Genomic DNA, 24,248 nt, shown 5'->3' on the forward strand with positions numbered 1-24,248 from the left:
CCATCTCTATCAAAAAAGCTGCAGCATATTTTGGTTTTCTGTTTTATATGCTGCAGTGCTTCAAAAAAATAAACAAAAAGAAAAAACGAAAATGAACAAAATCGTAATGTGGAGGTCAGAGCAGGAAAAATCGATCTCTAAAAATATCATGTCATGGTCAGATACAAGCCTTGAAGTAAAAATGAGCAAATAAATAAAACAAACGAGCAAAACATGTAAAACAAATTGTGACAGTGTGGAATTTTGGTTTGGTTTTTGTTTACGTTCATTTAGTCAGGTGTTTTTTTCTGTTTACTTCTGATGATGGTAGTTTTAGTTTCTATGCTTCGGGTGTGTTTTTTTCGTTTCTTATTCATTTTTCTAGGTTCTGCTTTGTTCTGTGTTCTTATGGGTTTGATGATTGTCTGTTTAGATCTGTTCCCCCTGTTTTAGTTTTGAAGTTTATTTCCTGCCCTGTCCTTCGCATTTCTGTTCTTAGATCTCTGTTCTGGTTTCTGTGGTTTTGTTTATTGTTTGTCCTCGTCTAGCTCCTCTTATTTCTGTTACTCCTATTTGGTTTACCTGCGTCTCAGCCTCTTTGCCGGTCCGTCCACACCTGTGTCTGTTTACCCTAATTACCTGCCCTATTGTTTCATGTCCACCTTTGTCTGTATTTAAGTTCCTCCTTGTCCTTTGTTCCACGCGATGTCGTACTGTCATGGTTTAAGTTGGTGGCGGACCAGAAGTGCAGGACGAGCGGAGACAGTATGGTGAGTTGATCACAATCTAATGCAGAGCCAACTTACAACTGCCGGTGCCTGCTTAACTGGCGATCCAGGAAACAAAGTTCATAAGTCCTGGCTACAGGATTGCAGAAACAAGCTTCACAAAGTATAACTCAAACTTGGTAGCAAAATATAACTAGCGACACCGCGTGAAACAAAGGACAGGGAGGAACTTAAATACAGACAAAGGTGGGCATGAAACAATAGGGCAGGTAATTAGGGTAAACAGACACAGGTGTGGACGGGCTGACAAAGAGGCTGAGACACAGGTAAACCAAATAGGAGTAACAGAAACAAGAGGAGCTAGACGAGGACAAACAATAAACAAAACCATCAACAAGAAATGAAAAAACACATCTGAAGCATAGAAACTAAAACTACCATCATCAGAAGTAAACAGAAAAAAAACACCTGACTAAATGAACGTAAACAAACACCAAACCAAAATTCCACACCGTGACACAAATATAAGGCATTTATATGATAATGATTATGTACTTTTGCATTTTGACTCTGGTTTCTTCTTTTTTTTGTAAAACTTGCTTATTTTCAACTACCTGCCTCTTCTCTGCATTTGGACCCTCCACTTTATATTTTTCATGGCTCAAAACATAAAGAAATAAAGCAACATTTATGTACAGTATTTAGCAGCTAATTAAAAAAAAAGTGCAATCCACAGATTTCTAAGCACAAAGTTGGTACAACTGCTTTCATTACTGCCTAATGCTAAGTGCTCCCATTTGTGCTCTTGAGGAAAATATGGACTCTGCAGTGCTGTCTCTCTCTTTCGATAGCTGCTCGGGTCACCAGAATGATGCTGAAAGTGACTTTACAGAGCGCAACCAGAGACCGAAACACACGACAAACTAACAGAGGTCATTTTCATGGCAGAGCAAACTGCTGAGCAACACAAAGATAGAACAGCGGGACCAATAAAAAGCAGTGAGCCACTCAGGGAGGGCAAAGGAAGGGGATAGGATGGGTGTGTTTGAGTATGTCAGCATTTGGGAGGCACGGTAGAGACTTTTCTGTAGCTTGGAACACAGAAGTTCTCTGTCAGCACAGAGGGGTAATGGGGGTTAGCAGGGGGAAGAAGGGGGAGTTGAAAATGAGCGTTTGAGTATATAAAAAAATTGACTGACTGGATGCAAGGGCGCTCCATCACTACTTCTAGTTCCCAATGCTATTACAGAAAAATTCCTGCTGATACATCGTCATATTTGTCAAAACACAATAGAATACACTGAAAACTGAATTTAATAGTGATTTCCTCACTTTAAAATTAGTTCAGTTGAATTCAGTTGAATTCAGTTCACTTCAATTTAATACATTTCAATTCAGTTCAGTACAGTTCAATTCAGTTCAATTCAATTTAGTTCAATCCTATTCAATTCAATTTAATTCAGCTCAATTCAAAACAAAAATATGTTTTAATCCCAAAGGTAAATTAAATGCTGTAACTAAAACTATCCAAGTATCCATGAGTCATTATAGATAGTAAGTGTTTAAGTACAAGACAACTGAACTTATTTTGTTTCTTGAAGGCGTTCACCTCTCGTACAAAAAGCTTCTTTAGTTCTGAACATGGTTTGAAGTGAAAGGCTTATACATTGTAGTCAGAACAATCACACTAAGTGACTAAGTCACTAATGGATCAGTTAGGACGGTGTTTTTCAACCCAGGTCCTCAAGGCGCCCGCATGTTTTAAATGTTTCACACCCAGTTTCAATTGATGACTGATTAACAGGCTTTTGCTGAAGTGCAATCATCTGAATCAGATGTGCTAAAGCAAAGACATAACTAAAACATGCAGGGCAGTGCCTTGAAGACCAGGGTTAAAACACACTGAACTAGGACATGTCACTGGCCCTACCCTCTATTCAACTCAGTGTTTGGGTTGTTGTTGCTTGATGATCTAAACATATCCCCAGCAATACCATGTGAGTTGTTTTAGTCTCTTGTGGATTCATGGAAACCCATCTGGGGGACAAGACAGGGGTGCAGAGTCTGTGTTAAAAAAATGACATCTAAGGCCACCTTGTCTGTTTAGTGTTGTTTTTCAGATTTAGCATAGATGGCATATGTGTGCAGAAAAATCTCTGTTCGATTTGGATTAGGTGGGTGAACATGTACTGGAATACCAATATACTGTTAAGGCGTGAAATAATGAACCCTCTAAAAAATCAATAAAAAATTGTTGATGTATAAAAGACCCAAAGTGTTGGGTTATGGATTATTTGAAAAAAATAAAAAGTTGGGAAAATACAAGCAATTCATCAATTTTAAAAGGTGTGTGTAATCAATTGTGCCGTCATTTGGAACAACTTATTTATTAATAACGTTGCAAATTTGCAGCTGTTCCCTTAAAGCAATGATTGCAAAAAACCACAGTGCCATACAATTAAAATTTTCTAATCAAAAAATCTCAAACCTTACGTTTTTATTGCTTCAGACCAGAACGAAAACCACACACAACAACTTCATGAATGTGGAGTCCCAAATATTATCTATAAATTATAAAGTTTATGACCTGAACAGTTTTAAGCTGTTGTTTTATTTTATTGTGCTTCTTTAGTTTTAAAATGTCCCTATTCCTCTTATAACGTATTTTCACTGTTGCTTAGTTTATTTTTTCAGAAGTCTTTAACTTGGAAGCTAGTCTCCTTCCTTTAACAGATATCTGTCTCAGTTGATGTCTCTGTCTTAACAGGAATGCTAAGGTGCACAGACCATGTTGACAGAGCAGGGCTTGATGTTAGCTGAGGCTAAAGTTTTGTCCAGTGAGGACTGTAGACTGCAGTCAGAAGATGATTCAACAAATATCAGTCCTGTCGATCAAAGCTGAAAACCAAGGATAGTTCTCCTGAGAACATTTCTGAATGGCAGGATATTGTTTTTCTTGGATGCTCTGTACATATTCACCATCTTTTTTTCCAATTACCTAATTTTATTCATAAAATTACAGTTTTGATCTCTATTATTGCTCCTTTTCACTTTTATTTTAGTTTTAAGTGAGAGCTAACGACTGAAGTGGTGTAACTGTGCTGCTTTGTCCTTCATGCAGCTGAGTAAAAAATGACTTTTGGTGTTTCAGTTATGCTGAAATTACTGAAGAAGTTTCAGCACAACCGAATAATTCAGGACATGACAATGACACGGGGACTTGCAAGAACTTTAAAGGCTGGAAGGATTATTTATTCCCAGCTGCCTCAAGTAACCTTTTAATTTGGCGGCTTAGCTCCGTTCTGATAGGGACCCTGTTAGAGAACATCTTGGCGCCTTGCATTTTCTAATGGTGCAGACTCTGAGCCTGTAACTTATCACTTCATGGTGTAATGCTGTTAAATGGCATCAAAATTCCTGATATGTGAAAATTTCAATTACTTCTCCTCTTCTCTGCTTTTGATGAACCACTTGGTTGGTGTATGATGGCCATCTCAAATAGAAATACAACATGCATGGAGATTGGCTTTAATTAAAAAGCTGTTTTCAAAGTGGTGAAATAATAAAAAGATGCAGTGTTCGCTAATTGTCTTACATGCTGAGTTATGTGCTGATGGTCCTAAGTCATGGAAAAGAATCTGTTCGTTTAAGATTGCATGCAGAAAAATTTGACTAAACTGAGAGGCGAATGTTTCTACCTCATTAACATAGAGCTAATCTTTTACTATTTTATATATATATATATATATATATATATATGCACTACCGGTCAAACGTTTTAGAATGTCTTTCTCAGTTAATGGATTTCCTTATGTTCATGAATGTTTACATTGTACATAGATTCTCACTGAAGGCATCAAAACAGTGAATGACCACATATAGAATTGTGCGGCAAACAAAAAGCAATTTTAAATATGCTAGACCAAGAACAGTGGGATTTTTTTTTACAGGGCTGCACGGTGGTGCAGTTGGTAGTACTGTTGCCTTGCAACAAAAATGTCCTGGGTTCAACTCCTGGCCAGGGGTCTTTCTGCATGGAGTTTGCATGTTTTCCCCGTGCATGCATGGGTTCTCTCCGGGTACTCGGGCTTCCTCCCACAGTCCAAAAACATGACTGTTAGATTAATTGGTCTCTCTAAATTGCCCTTAGGTGTGAATGAGTGTGTGCATGGTTGTTTGTCCTGTTTCTCTGTCTTGCCCTGCGATGGACTGGCAACCTGTCCAGGGTGTACCCCTCCTCCTGCCCGTAGACTGCTGGAGATAGGCACCAGCTCCCCCATGAACCACCATGGAATAAGCGGTATAGAAAATGAATGTTTTTTATTTTAGAGTTTTTTTATACTTTAAGTAGCCGCCCTTTGCTGTGTTGACTGAAATATTAACCTCTGGCCGTCTCTCAATGAACTTCTGGGAAGTTCTTTCAAGACTCTTTGGAAAACCATTTCAGGTGACCACCTCATGAAGCTCATGGAGAAAATGCTGAGAGCAAAGCAGTCATCAAAGCAAAGGGTGGCTATTTTGAAGAATCTAAAATATAAAAATGTTTGTAGAGGTGGTCCGTGTTCTTTTGCATTCATTCATTATTCTGTTTTTGAAAGTAAAATCAAATTCTGGAAAAGGTGTCAATTTGGTTTTCTGATTCGTATGAATCATAAAATAGCTAACTTGACGAAGAATGAAACCCTTTCAGATGAGCTTTAACTTTAACTCCAAATGAATTAAAAAGACATCTACAAATACAGGTTATCCCTTCAAACACTTTGTTCATTAATAAGTTGTGTAAATATTATATCTGGCGCAGTCTAAACGGGTCACATATGAAGTGATAAAGTGATAGATACAGAGTAACCAATACTCAAAAATATAGAAATGTAGTATAATTAGAGGCACAAAATACACCGTGAAATAGACAGTGTTTGACACTAAACAATGGGAGTAATTTGGTTTACAGTATAATATCGATATTACACACGTCAAACTAAAGTCATTTACAAATATCCCACAAGCTCACTGTGATGTAAACTTTAAACAAGAAGTAATACTCAAGTAAAATAAGACATAAAATAAATGAAATGAGATTTACCGTAACCTTCGACAAAATGAAACTTGCACAGATAGGACGTCTTGATAAGAGGGCTTTCAGGTGAGCGACCCGTGGCGTATCATCGGTGTGCACATTTCTACAAGGTTGGTGGCAGTGGCTCAATCCCTGCATTCATTACAGAATTTGTGCAAAATTCTGTTCCCCTGAAATAATCTGTCCCCCTTCTAACTGTATATTGTGACTCCAGGAGGTGCTGTTGCTTCACATGGGCTGCGTGCTTGCCTCAGCAGATTCTCCTCACCAGTTTGCTGTCCAAAAGCCTAACCTCACCGGACTCATACCTAAACCTAAACAACTCTGTAGTAAAATACATGTAGTAACATGGTGTAACATTGGTGCTGTGTGACCAGGGGAACAGATTATTTTAGGGAAACAGAATTTTGCACAAGTTTGGTAACCAATGCAGGGTTCAAGTGCAGCCATTGCCAGCATCTGGTTCTGCCGAAATGTCTTACATGGTGAACTAACAAAATACAAAACATGTCTTTCTTTTAACCGTTAAAATTAGAAAACCACTGCCTTTTTTATTTTTGGAATTTTTGTTTTTCTAATTTAATTTAAAGAAAAGCCTCATTATTCGTTTTTTTCGTATTATTTTGAAACGGAAAAGCCAAAGAACAAACCATACACCGATTTTTTAAAAAGCAAAATAAAGCCATTTGTGTTTTTTTCTTTAATTCATACGAATCCGAAAACCAAACTGACATCTTTTCAAAATTTGATTTCACTTCCACAAATAGAATAATGAATGAACGCAAACAATTGTTTACTACATAATTCCATGTGTATTCATAGTTTTGTTGCCTTTCATTAATTTTTTCATTTTTTTTCTTTTATTTTTTTTTGTTTAGCTTGTTTTTTTATATATACACAATTAAATCAAAACACTATTTATACCCCAGAAAGATTTGGGTTGAAAGGGATAATTTTTCTTCTTACTGGAAGTAAAATTAATGTTTTGACGTGGCCTAGTCAAAGTCTGACTTGAATCTGACAGAGAATCAGAGCTAAAGATTAGGGTCACGGTAAGTGTACCTGTAACTCCTAGATTTTTTATATTGGACTTGGTTGCTGGGCAAAATTAAGTAACTATCTGATTGATTTTACAATGCAGGTGATTAGGAGCTGTCATCAAGGTCTCCATCTTGTTGGGGTTTAAAACCAGAAAATAGCTAGATAGCAAGTCACTGGTCCAAGATAAACATTGGATGAGAATGGACAGCCTATCAAGCTGGTGTGGTTTAAAAGATGCATACAGCTGGATGTCTTCTGCATAGATGTGATGAGAGATGTTGGAAAAAGACTGACATCCTCTCTACCATCTGTATTGCACTGTCTTTGTTGCTCCGCCTATGGCTTCCTTCTGTGTTATGCTCCTGCTGCTGTAGCACTCCACAGCTCCTCTCTATTAATGATCTAATCTAATGCACCTCTTTCTGATTGTGGTTCTGCAATCACACCTAAAGGACTGCCAGCTGTTTAGTGAAGAGAGGAGGGACGAGTGCAGTCTGACACATAACCCTAACAAATGTGCTGCCATTTCTCAGAGTGACAAATTTATACCGAGGTTGTAATTTAACCTTGATGCCTGTTCAGAATGAAATTATAAGCTCCTTGGCTTGCCATTACTCTGCAGGCCAGTGGGCCAAGAAGTAATAGATATGTAGAACCAGATTATTGATTGGCTATTACAATATGTATCATTGATTTAAGCAGCCAAGTGTGTAATTACAGCATGTTTAAGTCTATTCCTCGGAAATATTAAAAATGTTTGGCTGAAACCATGTATATTTCTGTAGGAACTTCTGTATTAGTATGTATGTTTACTATCAGTAAGATATTTTTGGAAGGATAGATAATTCACATGGGTATTTTATATGTTATTATAAATTTAACTAATTTTATTTTATAGCCATTTTAACATACTTAATCATCTATATGGTAAAAGTAAACAATCCAGTTGCAAACAAATCTTTTACAACTCCAGGTTTGATTTATTGCAGTCTGAATGTTTTCTGATTGAATGCACATTTATTTAGGTTCTAATCCATTTTAAATCATTACAGTCTGATTTGATTCAAATATTATTGCCAAACGTGACATCCCCTTCCAAACCCATAAGGTTAAATATGACATTGGCCCATCCTTTGCAGCTCTAACAGTTTTATCTCTTCTGGGAAAGCTTTCCAAGGGTTTAGAAGTGTGTTTATGGAAGTTTTGGACTATTCTTCCAGAAGAGCATTTGTGAGGTCAGACGTTGATGTCGGACAAGAAAACCTAGCTAGCAGTCCCACCTTAAATTCATCCCAAAGGTGTTCTCTCAGGTTGAGGTCAGGCCAGTTGCGTACTTCCACACCAAAGACTCCTCCATGTCTTCATAGAAATGCTTTATGAACCAGTGCACAGTCATGTTGGAACCTAGAAGAGGCCCTCTTCAAACTGTTACCACAACATTGGGAGCAGTTGTTTACCCCTAATGTTCTCTAACAAACCTCTGAGGCCTCCCCAGTATGGCGGTATTTATACTGAGATTAAATTACGCCGAGATGGACTCTATTTACTAAGTAGGCAAATGTTGAGCCTTAATTTAACTTTAGCTTGTCACAATCACAAAGATTTATTTTAATTAATTTTATAGTGAGTGAATTTGTCTCAGTGTTCCTATGTGAGAAAAACCTTATATTATGATTATTTAACAGATGCTTGGCTGCAGGAACATGCTGTATTCCGATATCTAGGAGCTCTTTAACCATGGGTGAGAATAAATGATGAGAAAGAATCTGCAGACTATTTTTTCTGCATCAATCTCAGTCTGGATGTTCCTAATATTAGAAATATTATGCAACTTAAATTTTATCTGCAACTTAAATGACAAATGCTGATCAAAAATATATGTGGGTTTCCTAATGTTGAACTAGAAGCCAGTGTTGTCATGAGCAAACGGTCTTACACTGGATTCCCAAGTAACAAAAGCACATATATGTATTATTCAGGTTTTAATGAATGCTTGTTGGCTCACTAACACGATGGTTTCATCTTGCTTCCTTGAAACAGTATAATAAAGTATAACTTGAATGCCAGTGGTTGTGCTGCAAATGTACAGTAAAAAACATAAGAACAAGCACAGAAAACTGCAAAATCGTTCTGTGTAGAAGGTTTTGTAAATTATTCTTGCTTATCGTAACTTCTAACAGAACAAGAGGTACAGATTTGTGTTGAACGTAAATAAAACGACTATAACCAATCACTAAAAAAGTATTAAATGTACTGCATACATTTACTTTTGTTGGAGATACAGTCCTGCTGAACAGCCAAGATGAAGGAAATATTAAAGATGTACAAAGTGCTGTAATCCAAGTTGTATTCCTTATAAGAATGTGTGTATTCAGAGCGGTTTGCCAGGCAAGGAGGACCTCTGATGTATTTTACTAGTGTGTGAGTGGAGCAGAGAGACAAATAGTGACAGTGATTAAATGAAAGCAGAAGCGGACATAGATTAGCTCAGGGTCTGTCCTTCGAGAGTGTCTGAAAGGGCAAACAAGCTACCAGCTCTCTCTTCATCCTTCTCTCCTCCCTCATCAAAGCCTATCTGCTCTTATCTTGATCATGATCAAAATCCAACAGTCTCTCTTCTTTCTCTTTACGCTTCTCCTCTAATTGTGAGTCCACCAACACTCCCAATTTTCTTCTAATTTCTTTGCAAGCCAAGGGGGGACATGGCTTTCCACAGTTTTTCAGACATAATCTCATTTCCCACTCAGCTGCATGCTGTTTTCTGTGTCTCTGTGTAGGTGTGCGTTGTAGTGTGTTCTTTCTTGATTGTTGTGCTGCACTATGTTTTCCATATATTTTTTAATAAATTATGTTTTGCACACCCACATTATGTAAAGCACTGTTCTTTACATAATGGGGCTGTGACAACTAGATTCAATATCCACCACAGCACCCTGAAAGCAAGAAATAAGTAGTGATACATTAAGGGAGACACATTTCTAACTCATATCCACTGGACCTTTACATTATCTGAGATTGGTGTTTTTTTTCAGTATGCATGCTTAGAACCAATCGTACAAACTTTTTGTTATTCTGTCACATAGCTAAAATATAAACTTTTCATCTATAAATAGTCTTGATGGATTATGTGATTTCTTCAAAATGAACCCTTAGTTTAGTCGTAAGACATTGTTTTTTTAATTAATACTGATTTTGTTCATGAGATCAATGTTTTCCTGACTATCAAAATCATTGTTCATATAAAGAACAGCATTATTATAACTAACATCACCAATACTTTGCAGCTGTACCTATAACACCTTACACCAAAATCCTTTTAATGGTTCATCAGGTGTCTTCCCACTTGGTCTGAGCAGAGACTTCCAGAGAGATGGTGTTTATTGGAATAAAGCACAAAACTCTCAAAAAAAAAATACCTCCAGGTCAACTGACCACCATCAAATGGCTTCATTGGGTATGAGTATGAAATGGTGAAGAGGCGACATAAGTCATAGCTAGGGCTTTAACAGGAATTGACACCACGAGGGAACATAAAGAGGCTCGTAATTATGTAATGTTCTTTCTATTATTCACTCTAATCCTAACTTGAAACCAAATTCACTTCATTATTTTCCTTTTCTACTCATAGTCATCTTTCACACTGTAACATCATCATGTTGGCTGGTTGTGTTTGCCAAATAATAAACATTCCCCAAGCCATAGAGGGGCTGATTACAGATAAGATGTATGCAAATAGTTCAGCGTGTAAGAGAAAGAAGAAACAACTCTTATGCTACTCAAAGCATAAGATCCTGTTTGCAAACTTTAGACTGAACTTCGCCTTTAAAGTCCTGTTCTCTCCGAGTGTAACATTAATCCCAATTAGAGTTGTTTATTTGTGTAAGTGGCAGTTTCTGGTGTGTTATTTTTAATCCAAGGTCAATGTCGGTGTACTGTGCTCTGTGTACTTTTTCAAGTGTAAAAGAACAGACTGCCCCAAACAGTTTTAGCAAATGCACCATGGTCTGAAGTTACAGCTGGAGGAGCATAGGGAGAAAAATGTAGCATCGCTTCTAATCTGAAGTGAACAGTTGCATTTTCTTCTGAAAAATATGAACCACTGACTAAATGAGGTCCTTTTCACACTTAGAGGATATACCAAGTTTTTCCTCTGGGTTTTTGTGCTGGTAATGATTTAAGACAGTGAAATATATGTCAACAAAAGGAAAAATTAACAATTTCTTAAAAAAATAAATATTTGCTCCTATAATGCTGTTTTTTAACCATTTTAGAAACATTGTTTGCAGCTCCACCAACAGAGGAACAACTCAAGCAGATGAGGTGGGATTTCAGTCAATGTACACTACAGGTTTTAATGGTTTTCATATGTTTATGACTATTTACATTGCACATAGATTCTCACTGAAGGCATCAAAACAGTGAATGAATGGATATTCAATGATGTAGCAAATAAGAAATTGTAAAAGAACTGTAAACATGTTTTATATTTTAAATTCCTTAAAGTAGCCGCCCTTTGCTGTGATGTCTGAAATATTAACCTTTGACCTTCTCTCAATGAACCTTTGGGAAGTTCTTTCAAGACTCTTTGGAAAACTATTTCAGGTGACCACCTCCTGAAGTTTATGGAGAGAACATCAAGAGAACAAAGCAGTCATCAAAGCAAAGGGTGACTGTTGTTATTCTGTCGTAATCACATGAGGGGTCCTGATGGGAAAAATGAAAGGATGGGAGTTCCTTTTTTAGATTAAAATATGAACATTTCTTTAAGATTTTGCAAAAATTATGGCTCAAATGTGTTTTGTTTTTTTTGTCAATTTTATTTGATTTCTCAAAATCATCTCACAACTCTAGACCCCAGGTTTTACTTGGCTGAGGGGATCTTGTTCCAATGAGATGTTTGAACTGACCTTTGTCTGACCTCTTCTATAAAGCCAGCTGTGCATTATGCCTTATCTTAGTCCGGTCTCTGCCATCTTTAAGAACTATACTAGCATGATTTCGTAACGTTTCATGTGTTTTTCAAGACAGTAATGCACTTAACAGTGTTTCAATGAAGCATGTCTTTTCTTGTGCTTTTGCATTGCTTTGCTTGTTCAGGTAGAGCCTCAACACAACTGCATGATTTCCAGATGTAATCTACAATTATTGCAATGATTTTCTTTGTCCCTTAGCATATGATGACTTTTAAATATCCCACTGATTCCAAATATCACTTAACCCATCAAAACTAGTACAGACAATCCTCTGATCGGACAAAACTTTAATATAAAGGAAGGAATGATTATTTGTCATCAAGGTTGTCACCTTGTCCAAGAAATCAATAAAAAAAAAAAGAAAAATGTGAGTCAACGATTTTCTGTCACATACATTTTTATGGCATCTCTCATGTTTTAAACCTTCATCTTAAACAACTTCAAGGGTTTTTTTTTCCATTGAATCTGTAAAATATGGATGTTTACTTCCCTTCTTTGAGTTGCACATGCTGGAAGAAATCTCTGGGATGTTCAGTTCACAAAAGCAACTTGCCTTTTTACTAGTGTGCACAACACATACACAGGCACGCTGAGATGATTTATTGCCAGGCACGTCTAATGGATTGCTTTGGCACTTGAGAAATTATGAAAAGAAATTAATTAGCCTTTAGTGACCCTGCTGTCCATCTGATGCTGGTCCCTCTCTCTGCTGGCCGAGGCGCTCGGCTGCTTTTCTTTACATGTTATTGTAGTTTAAAGGGGCTGTGCTTACCTGTCGCAGATTTATCTACACTAAATCAAGTGGAAACTCTGACAACATGTCATTACTCCAACTCTACAACATTCTAAATACCCAGTCATCATTACAAGAATGAAAAATGAAATATTTGTTTTCGACATTATTTACAGGTAACTTCATCACATTGAATATTGGTCACTCTGCTGTGCAAACAATTAATCATTTACTGTTATGTAAGAGTGCTGTTTTCATTCCAAACAGGCAAAAATAAATTACACCTCTTTTCATAAGCTTGAACGTTTGCATCATCTAATGAAAGCATTTGGTACTTGTTGTTTAATTGTTTAATTGATTCATTGTATCCAAAGACTTAGAAATGAATGACACTTTAATGTTGTCCTAATTTTAGTTTTGTGCAGTTTGGTGATATGAATTGGATTATATCAAAAACAGTGTGACAGCAAAGGTTTTTGTTGTCTTGAAACACACTGTCATTTGCTGGTAGTGTAGTGGGTATATAATCTAGAATCTATAGCTTTATTTTGAAAGTCGTGAACAGAATTTCAATGTTTGTCTTATATTATCGGCAAGTTTCGTGTTTTGCCGAACAAATAGGAGTTACTGTAGCAGACTGAAATAAAAGAAATACTGTATGTTTGAACCAAAATCAGGTGTGGTAATTCTACATGTAGCCACACCATGAAACCCCGTTTGGTGTCCAAATATGACTTTTTCCATTACCTCTGGAAGTTGACACTCATGACTTCAATTAATCCTAAGATTTGAACAGACTTTGGTTGTGCTGATGCAAGTTTGATTTGCTGGACTGGCGTGGTAAGGCGTATTTGTCACTTCATGTTTTCGTTGTTGCACTCGGTGGATTGTTTAGTGTGTGAACGCTCTCTCGTTTGATCTGATTTCTCTCTACTGTGATATCTCTTACTTGTTCTAATACATAAGCACATTAAAACACGTACTTTCTGTTGGTACTTTTAACGTTTGGGGACTCTCTGTGTCTTACACGGTTTTTCTAATAGTGGTAAGGGGTTGCTAGCTTAGCGTTAGCTTTAACTCCACCATGGCTACCTGTTCTGCTGTTTCTCTTTCTGAGTCTCCTCCTCTCTCCTGCTCTCTCTGTCAGATGTTCAGTTACTCCTCTGCCTCCTTTAGTGATAATGGTACGTGTAATAAATGTAGCATTTTTGTTGCGTTGGATGCGAGGGTGTCGGAATTGGAGGCCCGGCTCCGCGCTGTTGAAAAACCAGCAGATAGCCGAGGCCCCTTAGCCAGCGCCGTGCCACCGAGGGTAGCTCCCCGTAGCAGTCCTTCAGCACAGCCCGCGCAGCCGGGGCCTCAGGCTGGCTGGGTGATGGTACGTAGAAAGCATAGTCCTAGATCCCAGCCCACAGGTCACCACCTGCGTTTCTAACAGATTTTCCCCGCTCAGCGACACACCTGCTGAGAAGCCAACTCTGGTGATTGGCAGCTCCATAGTCAGAAACGTGGCACTAGAGACACCAGCGACCATAGTTAAATTTCTGCCAGGGGCCAGAACGGGCGACATCAAATCCTACCTGAAACTGCTGGCTAAGCATAAGCGTAAATACAGTAAGATTGTTATTCACACTGGCGGTAATCACACCCGGTTACGTCAATCGGAGGTCACTAAAGTTAGTGTTGCTTCGGTATGTAAGTTTCCCAAAACAATGTCGGACTCCGTCATTTTCTCTGGTCCCCTCCCCGATCTGACCAGTGATGACATGTTTAGCCGCATGCTGTCATTCAACCGCTGGCTGTCTAGGTGGTGTCCAGAAAACAATGTGGGCTACATTGATAATTAGTGAACATTTTGGGGAAAACCTGGTCTGATCCGGAGAGACGGCATCCATCCCACTTTGGATGGAGCAGCTCTTCTTTCTAGGAATCTGGCCGAATTTATTAGTTCTCCAAACCACTGACAACCCAGGGTTCAGACCAGGAAGCAGGGTCGTAGTTTAACACTCCTCTCTGCAGCTTCTGTACTGCTACCCACCCATTACCCTATTAAGACAGTGTCTCGCCCACAGCCAAAATTTAATAGATTAAAAAATAATCTAAAACGAGGAAATCAGGAAAATCTAATTTAAAAAAAACAACTCAGACTAAAAAGAAAAATAAAACAATTAAATGTGGCTTACTGATCATAAGATCTCTCTCTTCAAAGAGTTTGCTAGTTAGTGACCTGATTTGTGACATTCAGATTGATTTATTTTGCCTCACAGAAACCTGCTGCAGTAAGAGGATTATGTTACTATAAAAGAGTCAATTCCTAGTAATTATTTAAATTTTCACATTCCTCGAAATACTGGGCGAGGAGGAGGAGTAGCAACCATCTTTCAGTACGATTTATTGACTAGTCCCAGACCAATCAATAGCTACAACTCTTTTGAATATTTAATCCTTAGTTTTCCTCATCCAAATTGCAAAGCACTAAAACCACTTCTGTTTGTTGTTTTGTACCGTCCACCAGGCCCTTACTCTCAATTTTTAGATCAGTTTTCAGACCTTTTATCTGATTTAGTGTTAAATACAGATATGGTTATTGTAGTGGGGGATTTTAATATTCATGGTGACAATGAAAGTGATAGCTTAAATATAGCCGTTAATGCTATCTTAACCTCAATTGGCTTTGCTCAAAACATTAACAAACCTACCCACCTTTGTCTTCATTCTCTGGACCTTGTGTTGACATATGCAATTGAGTGTAAAGACATAACAATATTTTCTCATAACCCTGTCCTGTCTGACCATTTTTTAATAACCTTTGAGTTTAATTTAACTGAGTACTACACACCTGAAAGAAAATTTCATTATAGTAGATCATTATCAGACAATGCTGTAACAACCTTTAAAGAATCTGTTCCACTTTTGATTTCTTCATTATCACAGAAAAGCACAGTGGAGGGCAATAATTTTGTTTCTGCCCCTTCACAAATTGATTCTCTTGTTGATAGTGTTACTTCATCATTGCGTGGTGCATTAGACAATGCAGACCCCTTGAAAATGAAGGTAATTATTCATAGGCTAGCTCCCTGGTTTAATTCAGAGCTGCGTACTTTAAAGCACAATGTTAGAAAATTGGAGAGAAAATGGCGCTCTACACACCTAGAGGATTCCTACTTAATCTGGAAAAATAGCCTACTGTTGTATAAAAAGACACTTCACCAAGTTAGAACAGCTTATTTCTCATCATTAATAGAAGAGAACAAGAATAATCCTAGGTTTCTCTTTAGTACAGTTGCTAAACTTACACAGAGTCATACCTCTATTGAGCCATCCACTCCCTTAGCTCTCAGCGGTCATGACTTTATTGGATTCTTCCAAACTAAAATTGATTCTATTAAAAAGAAAATCTTTAACATACTCCCGAAGATGATTACTTCATCCTCAACAAGTGAGACAACATTGGAAGTAACTGTAGAACCTGATCTGTGTTTGGACTGTTTTGATCCTGTGGAGCTTCTTGAGTTATCAGAAATATTAGCTTCATCTAAACCTTCAACTTGTATGTTAGACCCAATCCCAACCAAATTATTTAAGGAAGTGTTCCCTCTGATTACCAGCCCAATTTTAGATATGATTAATCTATCCTTAGTAAATGGATATGTACCACAAGCTTTTAAGGTAGCTGTAATTAAACATTTGCTTAATAAACCTTCGCTTGATCGAGACGACTTCCTAAATTACAGACCTATATCCAGTCTTCCATTCTTATCTAAAATTCTTGAGAAAATAGTTGCTAATCAAATGTGTGAGCATTTACACAGCAATTACCTGTTTGAAGAGTTTCAGTCAGGCTTCCGAGCACATCATAGCACTGAAACAGCTCTGATGAAAGTCACTAATGATATTCTTATGGCCTCAGATAATGGACTTGTGTCTGTACTTGTCCTGTTAGATCTCAGTGCTGCATTTGATACAGTCGATCACAATAGTCTCTTAGAAAGGCTGGAATATGCTGTAGGGATCAGGGGAACAGCGCTAGGCTGGTTTAAATCTTATCTGTCTGACAGATTCCAGTTTGTTCATGTAAATGATAAATCATCTTTAAACTCCAGGGTTAATTGTGGAGTACCACATGGTTCAGTACTTGGGCCAATTCTCTTTACTATATATATGCTTCTAATAGGTCAAATTATCAGGCAGCATAGGATAACTTTTCACTGTTACGCTGATGATACTCAGCTTTACTTATCCATAAATCCTGATGAGCCCAACCAGTTAGATAGACTACAAGCATGTCTTGAAGACATAAAAACTTGGATGACTTTAAATTTTCTACTTCTAAATTCAGACAAGACAGAAGTTGTCGTCTTTGGACCGAAGTCTTTAGAAAAAAAACTGCTTAGTCAATCACTTAACCTGGATGGCATTAAATTGACCTCCGATAATAAAGTAAAAAACCTTGGTGTTATTTTTGACCAGGACATGTCATTTAAATCCCATATTAAACAAGTTTCTAGGATTTTCTTCTTTCATCTCCAGAACATTGCCAAAATTAGAAATATCCTATCCAGCAGTGATGCTGAAAAACTAGTCCATGCATTTGTTACTTCAAGGCTGGACTATTGTAATTCGTTACCATCAGGATGTCCACAAAATGCAGCTAAAAGCCTTCAGCTGATTCAAAATGCTGCAGCAAGAGTTCTGATGAAAATTAAAAAGAGAGATCATATTTCTCCTATTTTAGCTTCCTTTCATTGGCTCCCTGTTAAATCCAGAATAGAATTTAAAATTATCCTCCTCACATATAAAGCCCTTAATGATCTAGCTCCATCATACATCAGAGATCTGATTGTTCCATATTTTCCTAACAGAGCACTTCGTTCTCAGACAGCAGGCTTACTGGTGGTTCCTAGTCTCTAGAAGTAGAATGGGAGGCAGATCCTTTAGTTATCAGGCTCCTCTCCTGTGGAACCAGCTCCCAGCTTTAGTCCGTGAGGCAGACACCCTGTCTACTTTTAAGGCTAGGCTTAAAACATTCCTTTTTAATAAAGCTTATAGTTAGAGTGGCTTAGGTTATCAGGGAGGGAGCCTTCCTCCCTCCCTGTTGGATGGAGTAAGAGGTAGTCAGGTTTAGCCTAAACCGGCTCAGTTATGGTTGAGGTGCAAACACACCCTCCATTTTTGCTACCTGTATGACCCCCTCTCTTTTCCAATGGTAATGGTCAGTCTGATAGAGAGAGGTATCCCAATTGTTGTGGATTTTAGTATAACAATGACCATCAGTGGGCTCTAGATGGACAAACTGTCTACTTTTAAAGCTAGGCTTAAAACTTTCCTTTTTGATAAAGCTTATAGTTAGAGTGGCTTAGGTTATCCTGAGTTATCTCTGTAGTTATGCTGCTATAGGCTTAGGCTGCTGGAGGACATAATGACCACTTTCACCCTCTTCGCTATATTCTCACACTACTCTCTAATTCTGCATTATTTGCTGTTATTTCAGTTTTTAACTTTATGTTCTCTCTCTTTTCTCTTCCGAGAAGCTACAACTGGCCTGACTGTGTCTACCTGTGACACCTTTCTGGAGAGGGGCATTGTCCAAGCTTCTGCTGGCAACAACTTAATGCTCACTCTCTACCGATGACCCACATGGCACTGTCTTTCAGTGTTTAACCCTTTCTCTCTCCTAGACATGACAATTCACTGAGCTTTTACTGTGACTAACTCTATGTCCTCTCTTTCAGACCCTATCCTTGAAAACTGGCTCAGAGTTTATCTGTTCATTCTTTCTAGGTGAAACAACTAAAGGAGCTACATCCACTAACATTTACTTTTCCTTCCCATAGAAAGTATTTCTGGATCAGTGCTTCTTTGTTCTTTTTGTGTCTCTGCTCTATTCTCTCAAACCCCCAGTCGGTCGTGGCAGATGGCCGCTCACACTGAGCCTGGTTCTGCTGGAGGTTTCTTCCTGTTAAAAGGGAGTTTTTCCTCTCCACTGTCGCTACATGCATGCTCAGTATGAGGGATTGCTGCAAAGTCAACGCCAGTGACTGTCCATTGTCTCTACATGCTCATCCAGGAGGAGTGAATCCTGCAAGTCACTGACTGGATGCAATCTGCTGGGTTTCCTTAGACAGAAAAACTTTTTATCCAATTTGAATAAATAACTGAATCTGACTGCACTGTTCAATGATTAGGATTAATTGGAAGTGCCTTGAGAAGACGTGTTGTGAATTGGCGCTATATAAATAAACTGAATTGAATTGAATTAAAATGTCCAATTAGACATTAGACGTTTTTCCTACTGCCTTTTTTATTGTTGTAAAAGTAAAACAGAATTCTAAAAGCTTCCCTTAACGTGTAGTTTAAAACCAAACATAACTTTTTTGTTTAAATTAAAACTTTCTGAGATATTATGACAATATTTTTTGGTACAGCATATTCTGCATTTTATATTGGTTCAATTTAAATAAAATTTTGTTTCATTTTCCTTTCCTTATCTTGGTTTCACTGTGGTTACAAACAACTTCTATAGACCTTTTTTTTGTGCATTTGAATGCAAGATGGATGGTATCAGCAGTCTCTATTTGTAATCCTACAGAATATTAACCCTAACCTTAACTCTAAGGTTTCCAAATTTGTTGATGTTTCCAAATCCAACTATGCTAGACAGAGGTTAAAAGCTCAAAGGGATAAAGGGGAACAACTTTGCTATAATCTGCTCAGCCTTCCTGTTATATACTGAAATTATTGCTCTCTTCCATTCTCTTGCAGCCTGAATGATCACCAAAAATATCATAGAAAACACAGTTTTCTTTAAATAGTTTTTTCAACTATTTATACATTATACACCTAATTCATTCATTCAACAGCTAAATTCCAGTCTTCCTTTTCTATTGCTTGCGCAAGAGTGCTGTGGTTTTACATATGGTGCATTTACCGATTTGTTATTGGATTTTCTGAGGTACTGGTCAGCGGTCAGTGCTGGTCAAGCTGCAAATAGTCCAGTTCTGGTCCAAAGAGGATTTCTTGCATCCCTGCTTAAAATACATTTAGTAGACATGTGGAATTGGCCCCTTGGTTAGATGCATTTTCAAGATTACCTGTTACAAAGGGACAAGCAGCAGAAGCAAGCATGTTAATGCAATAAAGCTTTATGCACACAAAAAATAAACACTGAATCTAAGGGGGCATTTTTTTGCGCAATTTCTTCTGCACCTTTTAACCAGACGCTTGATGAGGAATTCTATTAGTAATAATTTGTAATTCTGCAGGCAAGCTGCTGCTTGAGGAGCTGGCCTACTTCTTGCTCCTTAGAGAAGAAGATAAACTGAGACTGTTATAGGTAGAACATCACAAGAGAGAACATTATAATGAAGTAAAATATTTTAAATGTTTCTTTCCAAAGAGATGATTTACCTGATGTCCAACAAACACTTGGTCCCAAGATAAAGAATCAAAAAACTAAACACAGAACAGAAAGTGAGCAACTTGGTTCCCCTTCAGAGATGATTTTGTTGAAGAGCTGGTATTTTGTGTTTCTCTTTGAGATAATCCACTCAGAAAAGCTGAAAAGCTGAGAATTTGCAGCTTGCCTCTGTACTCTGTTCTTCTTTCACATGGATCTTTTACAGGGATAAAATGTAAAAGGCCAGAAATGCCCCCCTAATGTTGAATGCTCAAATGGAAGACAAAGATGTTTGAAGGGGCTTGACAAAGAGCTATAACAACACAGGGAATTTTTCAGTTTGAATTGGGACAGCATAAAGGCCGCCTTTAAATTGGACTAAAATTGAGCTCAGAAATGAGCTCTTGTTATAAATTATTTTGAGGTTTTCTGTCCCCTGAGCTCAGAAAATCAGCTGGCATGAGACAGAGAGACGGTGAGAGCAGAGCTGGGAGAAAATGTGATTACAGTCCGACCCAAAATAAATCTAGAGTTTCAATTTACACAATAACACCGTGAGGTTGTAAGTGTTTTTTAAGCTTTTTTCTGTGATTACCTTTGAACACCCTTGTGTCAATTATAGTGTAGTAGTGCTCACTTCAACATCCTAAATTTATATAAGTGGGGCCATGAACAATGAGGGGAATCACCAAACCCCTAAAACTGATAGTGATGCTATTTGGCAGAGAAGATATAAAAATGTCCTAAAATCCCATTGTGTTGATATGAACCGAACAATATAATATAGATATTTGTTGCTTGTCTTTTTCTACACAAAAATAAAAGTGCAGTACATACTTTGGCTTTCAAGTCTGGGTTCGATATGTTATGTTTTCTGTACGTTCCAGTCAATAGAAATAGGTAAGTTGAATGTAAGTACAATGAAAGTTAAAATACTCTGACAATATTGCATTATTGTACTTATATTGATAATATTTGATTCTTGTCAATATTATCTAACATTTTTAAAAGAGGTCAGGACAGAACTGACTGAAGATTTGACTTGATTTTGCCAATTAATTAAGGATAAGACGGAATAGATAATGAATGGATAAACAGATAATACAACAATAAAACACCTTCTAAATGTCAATTTTGCTGTCTAAGAATTTTCAGAATTGTAAGCCTATTTCTATTTCCTGAAAAAAAAATGAACGTTACTTTGGAGTTTTTTCATATTTTGACAATCCAGTGTGCAAGTTGTAATTTAATGCCCTATAGAAGCATGCTGTTGGGAAAAGCCTGTAGTCCAACAGCTCCCTTTAAAAGATTGCATGTCTGTTGCTAGAAAAGACTTTCACTGCATTTGGTGTTGGTTGAAAGGCACAGCAGGATTTGGACTTTAGTCTATTTTTCTGTGCACCCTTTGCATTTAGTTTGACATGATTAATTAAGTAGCTAAGAGCTACACACCTTATCGCTGTTGTAAAACGCTTACATGAAGCATTCGGTCTACTCATTTTCATCCATGATCACTGGAGCTCAAGGAGAAACCTTAATGTTCCCAAAAAACTGACTTAAGTTAAAGCTAGGAGCTCTGTTTTGTTTTGGTTCCATTCCTCAGACTTGCGTGTCACAGAGTACAGTTGCTCACCTTAGTTCTGTTTTTTATTTTTAGATTTTTTTTGGCACAAGAAAGAAGGTGAAGAAAAAATGGGAAGACATGCAGCAAATGGCCCAAGATCAGGAATTGAACCCAAGACAAATGCATCAATGACTATAGCCTCTGCGCATGGTGCGCTTGCTCTACCAACTGAGCTACCCTGAGAAAAAAGAATATATATATATATATATATATATATATATATATATAAAGTATATAAAGTGTTACTTTTGATTCAGCAATGAGAGAATTATTCCAAACAGTTCATGACAAACTGTTTCTTTCATCTCCTCAGCATCTCTAAATTGCATAATAATAATAATAATAATAATAATTTAAGTATTTTTTTCTGACTCGAAAAAAAAAATAACTTGATTTCATTGACCTTGTTGATGAACTGTGCTACAAGGCTTTTAAGTTGTTTTTTGTTCCCTTCACTAGTTACTAGTAAATTTTATATTTCATTTTGATATCTTGGCATCTACTTTCACCTTTCTCTGTTGCCTAGATGGTGTCAATGCAATTAAACAGCTAAACACTGTTGTTATTAAACAGGCTTCTAGTCAGACATGGATCTCATTGCTCTTTTGTCTTTATCTTGCTTTTAAAACTTAGCTTTAATCTACCTTGCCTCTGTTTTATGTATTGTTCTTGTATTGCCTTGTTCAGATGGATGGATGGATGGATGGATGGATGGATGGATGGATGGATGGATGGATGGATGGGTGGATGGATGGATGTTGGCTGTTTAGGTGTCATTCAGATTGTTGTCTTTCTTGCATTGTCTTCATTTAATGGTCAGCAACATTTGTTTTGTGGGCTTTGCTCTCATAACTGTAAATGTTAACCTAGGCAGGTGGCTTCGGATGGTAAAAAAGAGGTCCAAACATCTCCGCTGTACATCTAACTGCAGTATCTGATCAGCTGGTGTTTTTGCTGTCAATCACAGATATTTCTCTGCACACGCAAAATAAAGATAGATCAATATCATAGGTGTCAAAACTTCCTCATGATTTCTTTAAATATGTGTCTTTAGGACAGTTTTAGAGATTGATGCAGAGAATGAAGTCAGTTAAAAAAAGGGGACATAATGATGCGGACACAGTCAGCGAGACAGAGAAGCAGACAGAGTGATGGTGAGCCACATGCAGGGATTAATAGAGACTCATTGTAGGGATTTGGGAGGAATGTTGAGGTCTGACACACCAGAATGTGCTCTCGCTGTGGCTTAGTGTCACAGTTCTCTCTTCTACTTCTTAAAATATTTTTTAACAGGTATGCATCAGCTATACCAACCTTTCTAAAGTTACTGTGACAGCATTCATTTGCCTTTCATTCTTTCCGTCTCATGCGTGCTCATGGTTCACAGCTTATTTCACCAAGCTCAAACTTCGATGTGTTCAGTGGGTGATACGGTTGCAGCACGATCCAATTTTTATGGATTTTCCACCTGGGTGCCGCAGCAGAAAAAGAAAACCCAATGTTTTCTTCCAGATGGCTGGAGGCCATGAGCACAGTGTTTTTTCTTTCAGATGAAGACGTTGCAGCAAAAAACTGTGTTCACACTCACACACATTTACTCACTAACCCGGCAACAAATTACACTCTTTAACTGAAATCAATGATACCAGCAACAAAAGCGCCTCATCAAAGTTTTGCAGCCACCTGATCTGACTCTTTCTACCTCTTCTGCAGATCAGAATGTGATCTTGACTACGACAGCTACCAGGAGGACTACTGTGACAGGTACTGTCAGAAAGTGTGGCCTCTCACACACCTCACTGCATCTCTGTGAGTCACAAAAAGCTACAAGATTTTACGTTCTTGATTACTGCCTGCCTTCATGCTGTCAATCTTTCTGTAATTGCTTGCGTATTCAGAGACAGTTGCAAACTTATTGTCAGCAGTATTCCTGTTTATAGGTGGGATGAAGACTGAATGTGTCTAAAAAGACCATTTGACTAAAAGGGGGAAGGCTGAATTTTAGAGAACCAGATTTCTTGCCTCACAAAACAACAAGATAGCTCCATGACAATGCTATGTTTCGACACTCATAGAAGAACCTCTAGAAGATTTTCAGGAACTGCTTCACTCAGATTGTTTTCATGCTCTACTGCAGAAATATGCACAGTTCCTAAGACAGCACTCTCTACTCAGCATTTGATTTTATATTTTGTTACTTTGAAGGGTTAACCCAAAAAAAAGGATGCAGACGTCTTGCAGAAACATTCTTACCCCTAAACTTTCCAAGCTAAAAGCACATAAAAAGACATGAGAAGTCCAGCTTACATTATACCAAAAACGACTTGAGCGGAAACAGCAAAAATGTGGAAGGACATACCCTTCTTAAATTAAATCTTAAATACATTTTCTGGCCCATGTGCAGTGTTGGAAAACTTACATTGCATATCTGTTATATTACTTAGGTTTTTCTTGTCTTTTTTGTCTCTTGTTTTCATCATTTCCTTGTTGTTTAACATGCTCTAAAAGGTCTCGCCATATTAGTTCATTATTTTAGGTTTAGTTTCTCACTTGTGTTCTGTTCCCTGTGTATTCTAGTTTATTCCCTTTTGTCAGTATTAGTCCTTTCCCTTTGTTTAGTTGTTTCTTTTACCTCTTTTCCACTCAGGGTTCCTTTTCCACACAGCTCCACTCTGCTTGACCTCGCTCTACCTGGCA

At 37.6% G+C, this 24,248-nt stretch overlaps 1 protein-coding gene across 1 annotated transcript in view; it reads left to right on the forward strand.

Annotated features, from left to right (window-relative positions):
• si:dkey-234i14.2 (RNA-binding Raly-like protein) overlaps positions 1-24,248 on the forward strand; it is a 53,491-nt gene that overhangs the window by 19,753 nt on the left and 9,490 nt on the right. The window contains exon 3 of the mRNA XM_047363364.1: positions 23,265-23,315. Within this exon, the coding sequence (XP_047219320.1) occupies positions 23,265-23,315 (51 nt within the window). The remainder of the gene's footprint in view (positions 1-23,264; positions 23,316-24,248) is intronic.

Source organism: Girardinichthys multiradiatus, chromosome 4 (genome assembly GCF_021462225.1).
Source record: "Girardinichthys multiradiatus isolate DD_20200921_A chromosome 4, DD_fGirMul_XY1, whole genome shotgun sequence".
Taxonomy (NCBI): domain Eukaryota; kingdom Metazoa; phylum Chordata; class Actinopteri; order Cyprinodontiformes; family Goodeidae; genus Girardinichthys; species Girardinichthys multiradiatus.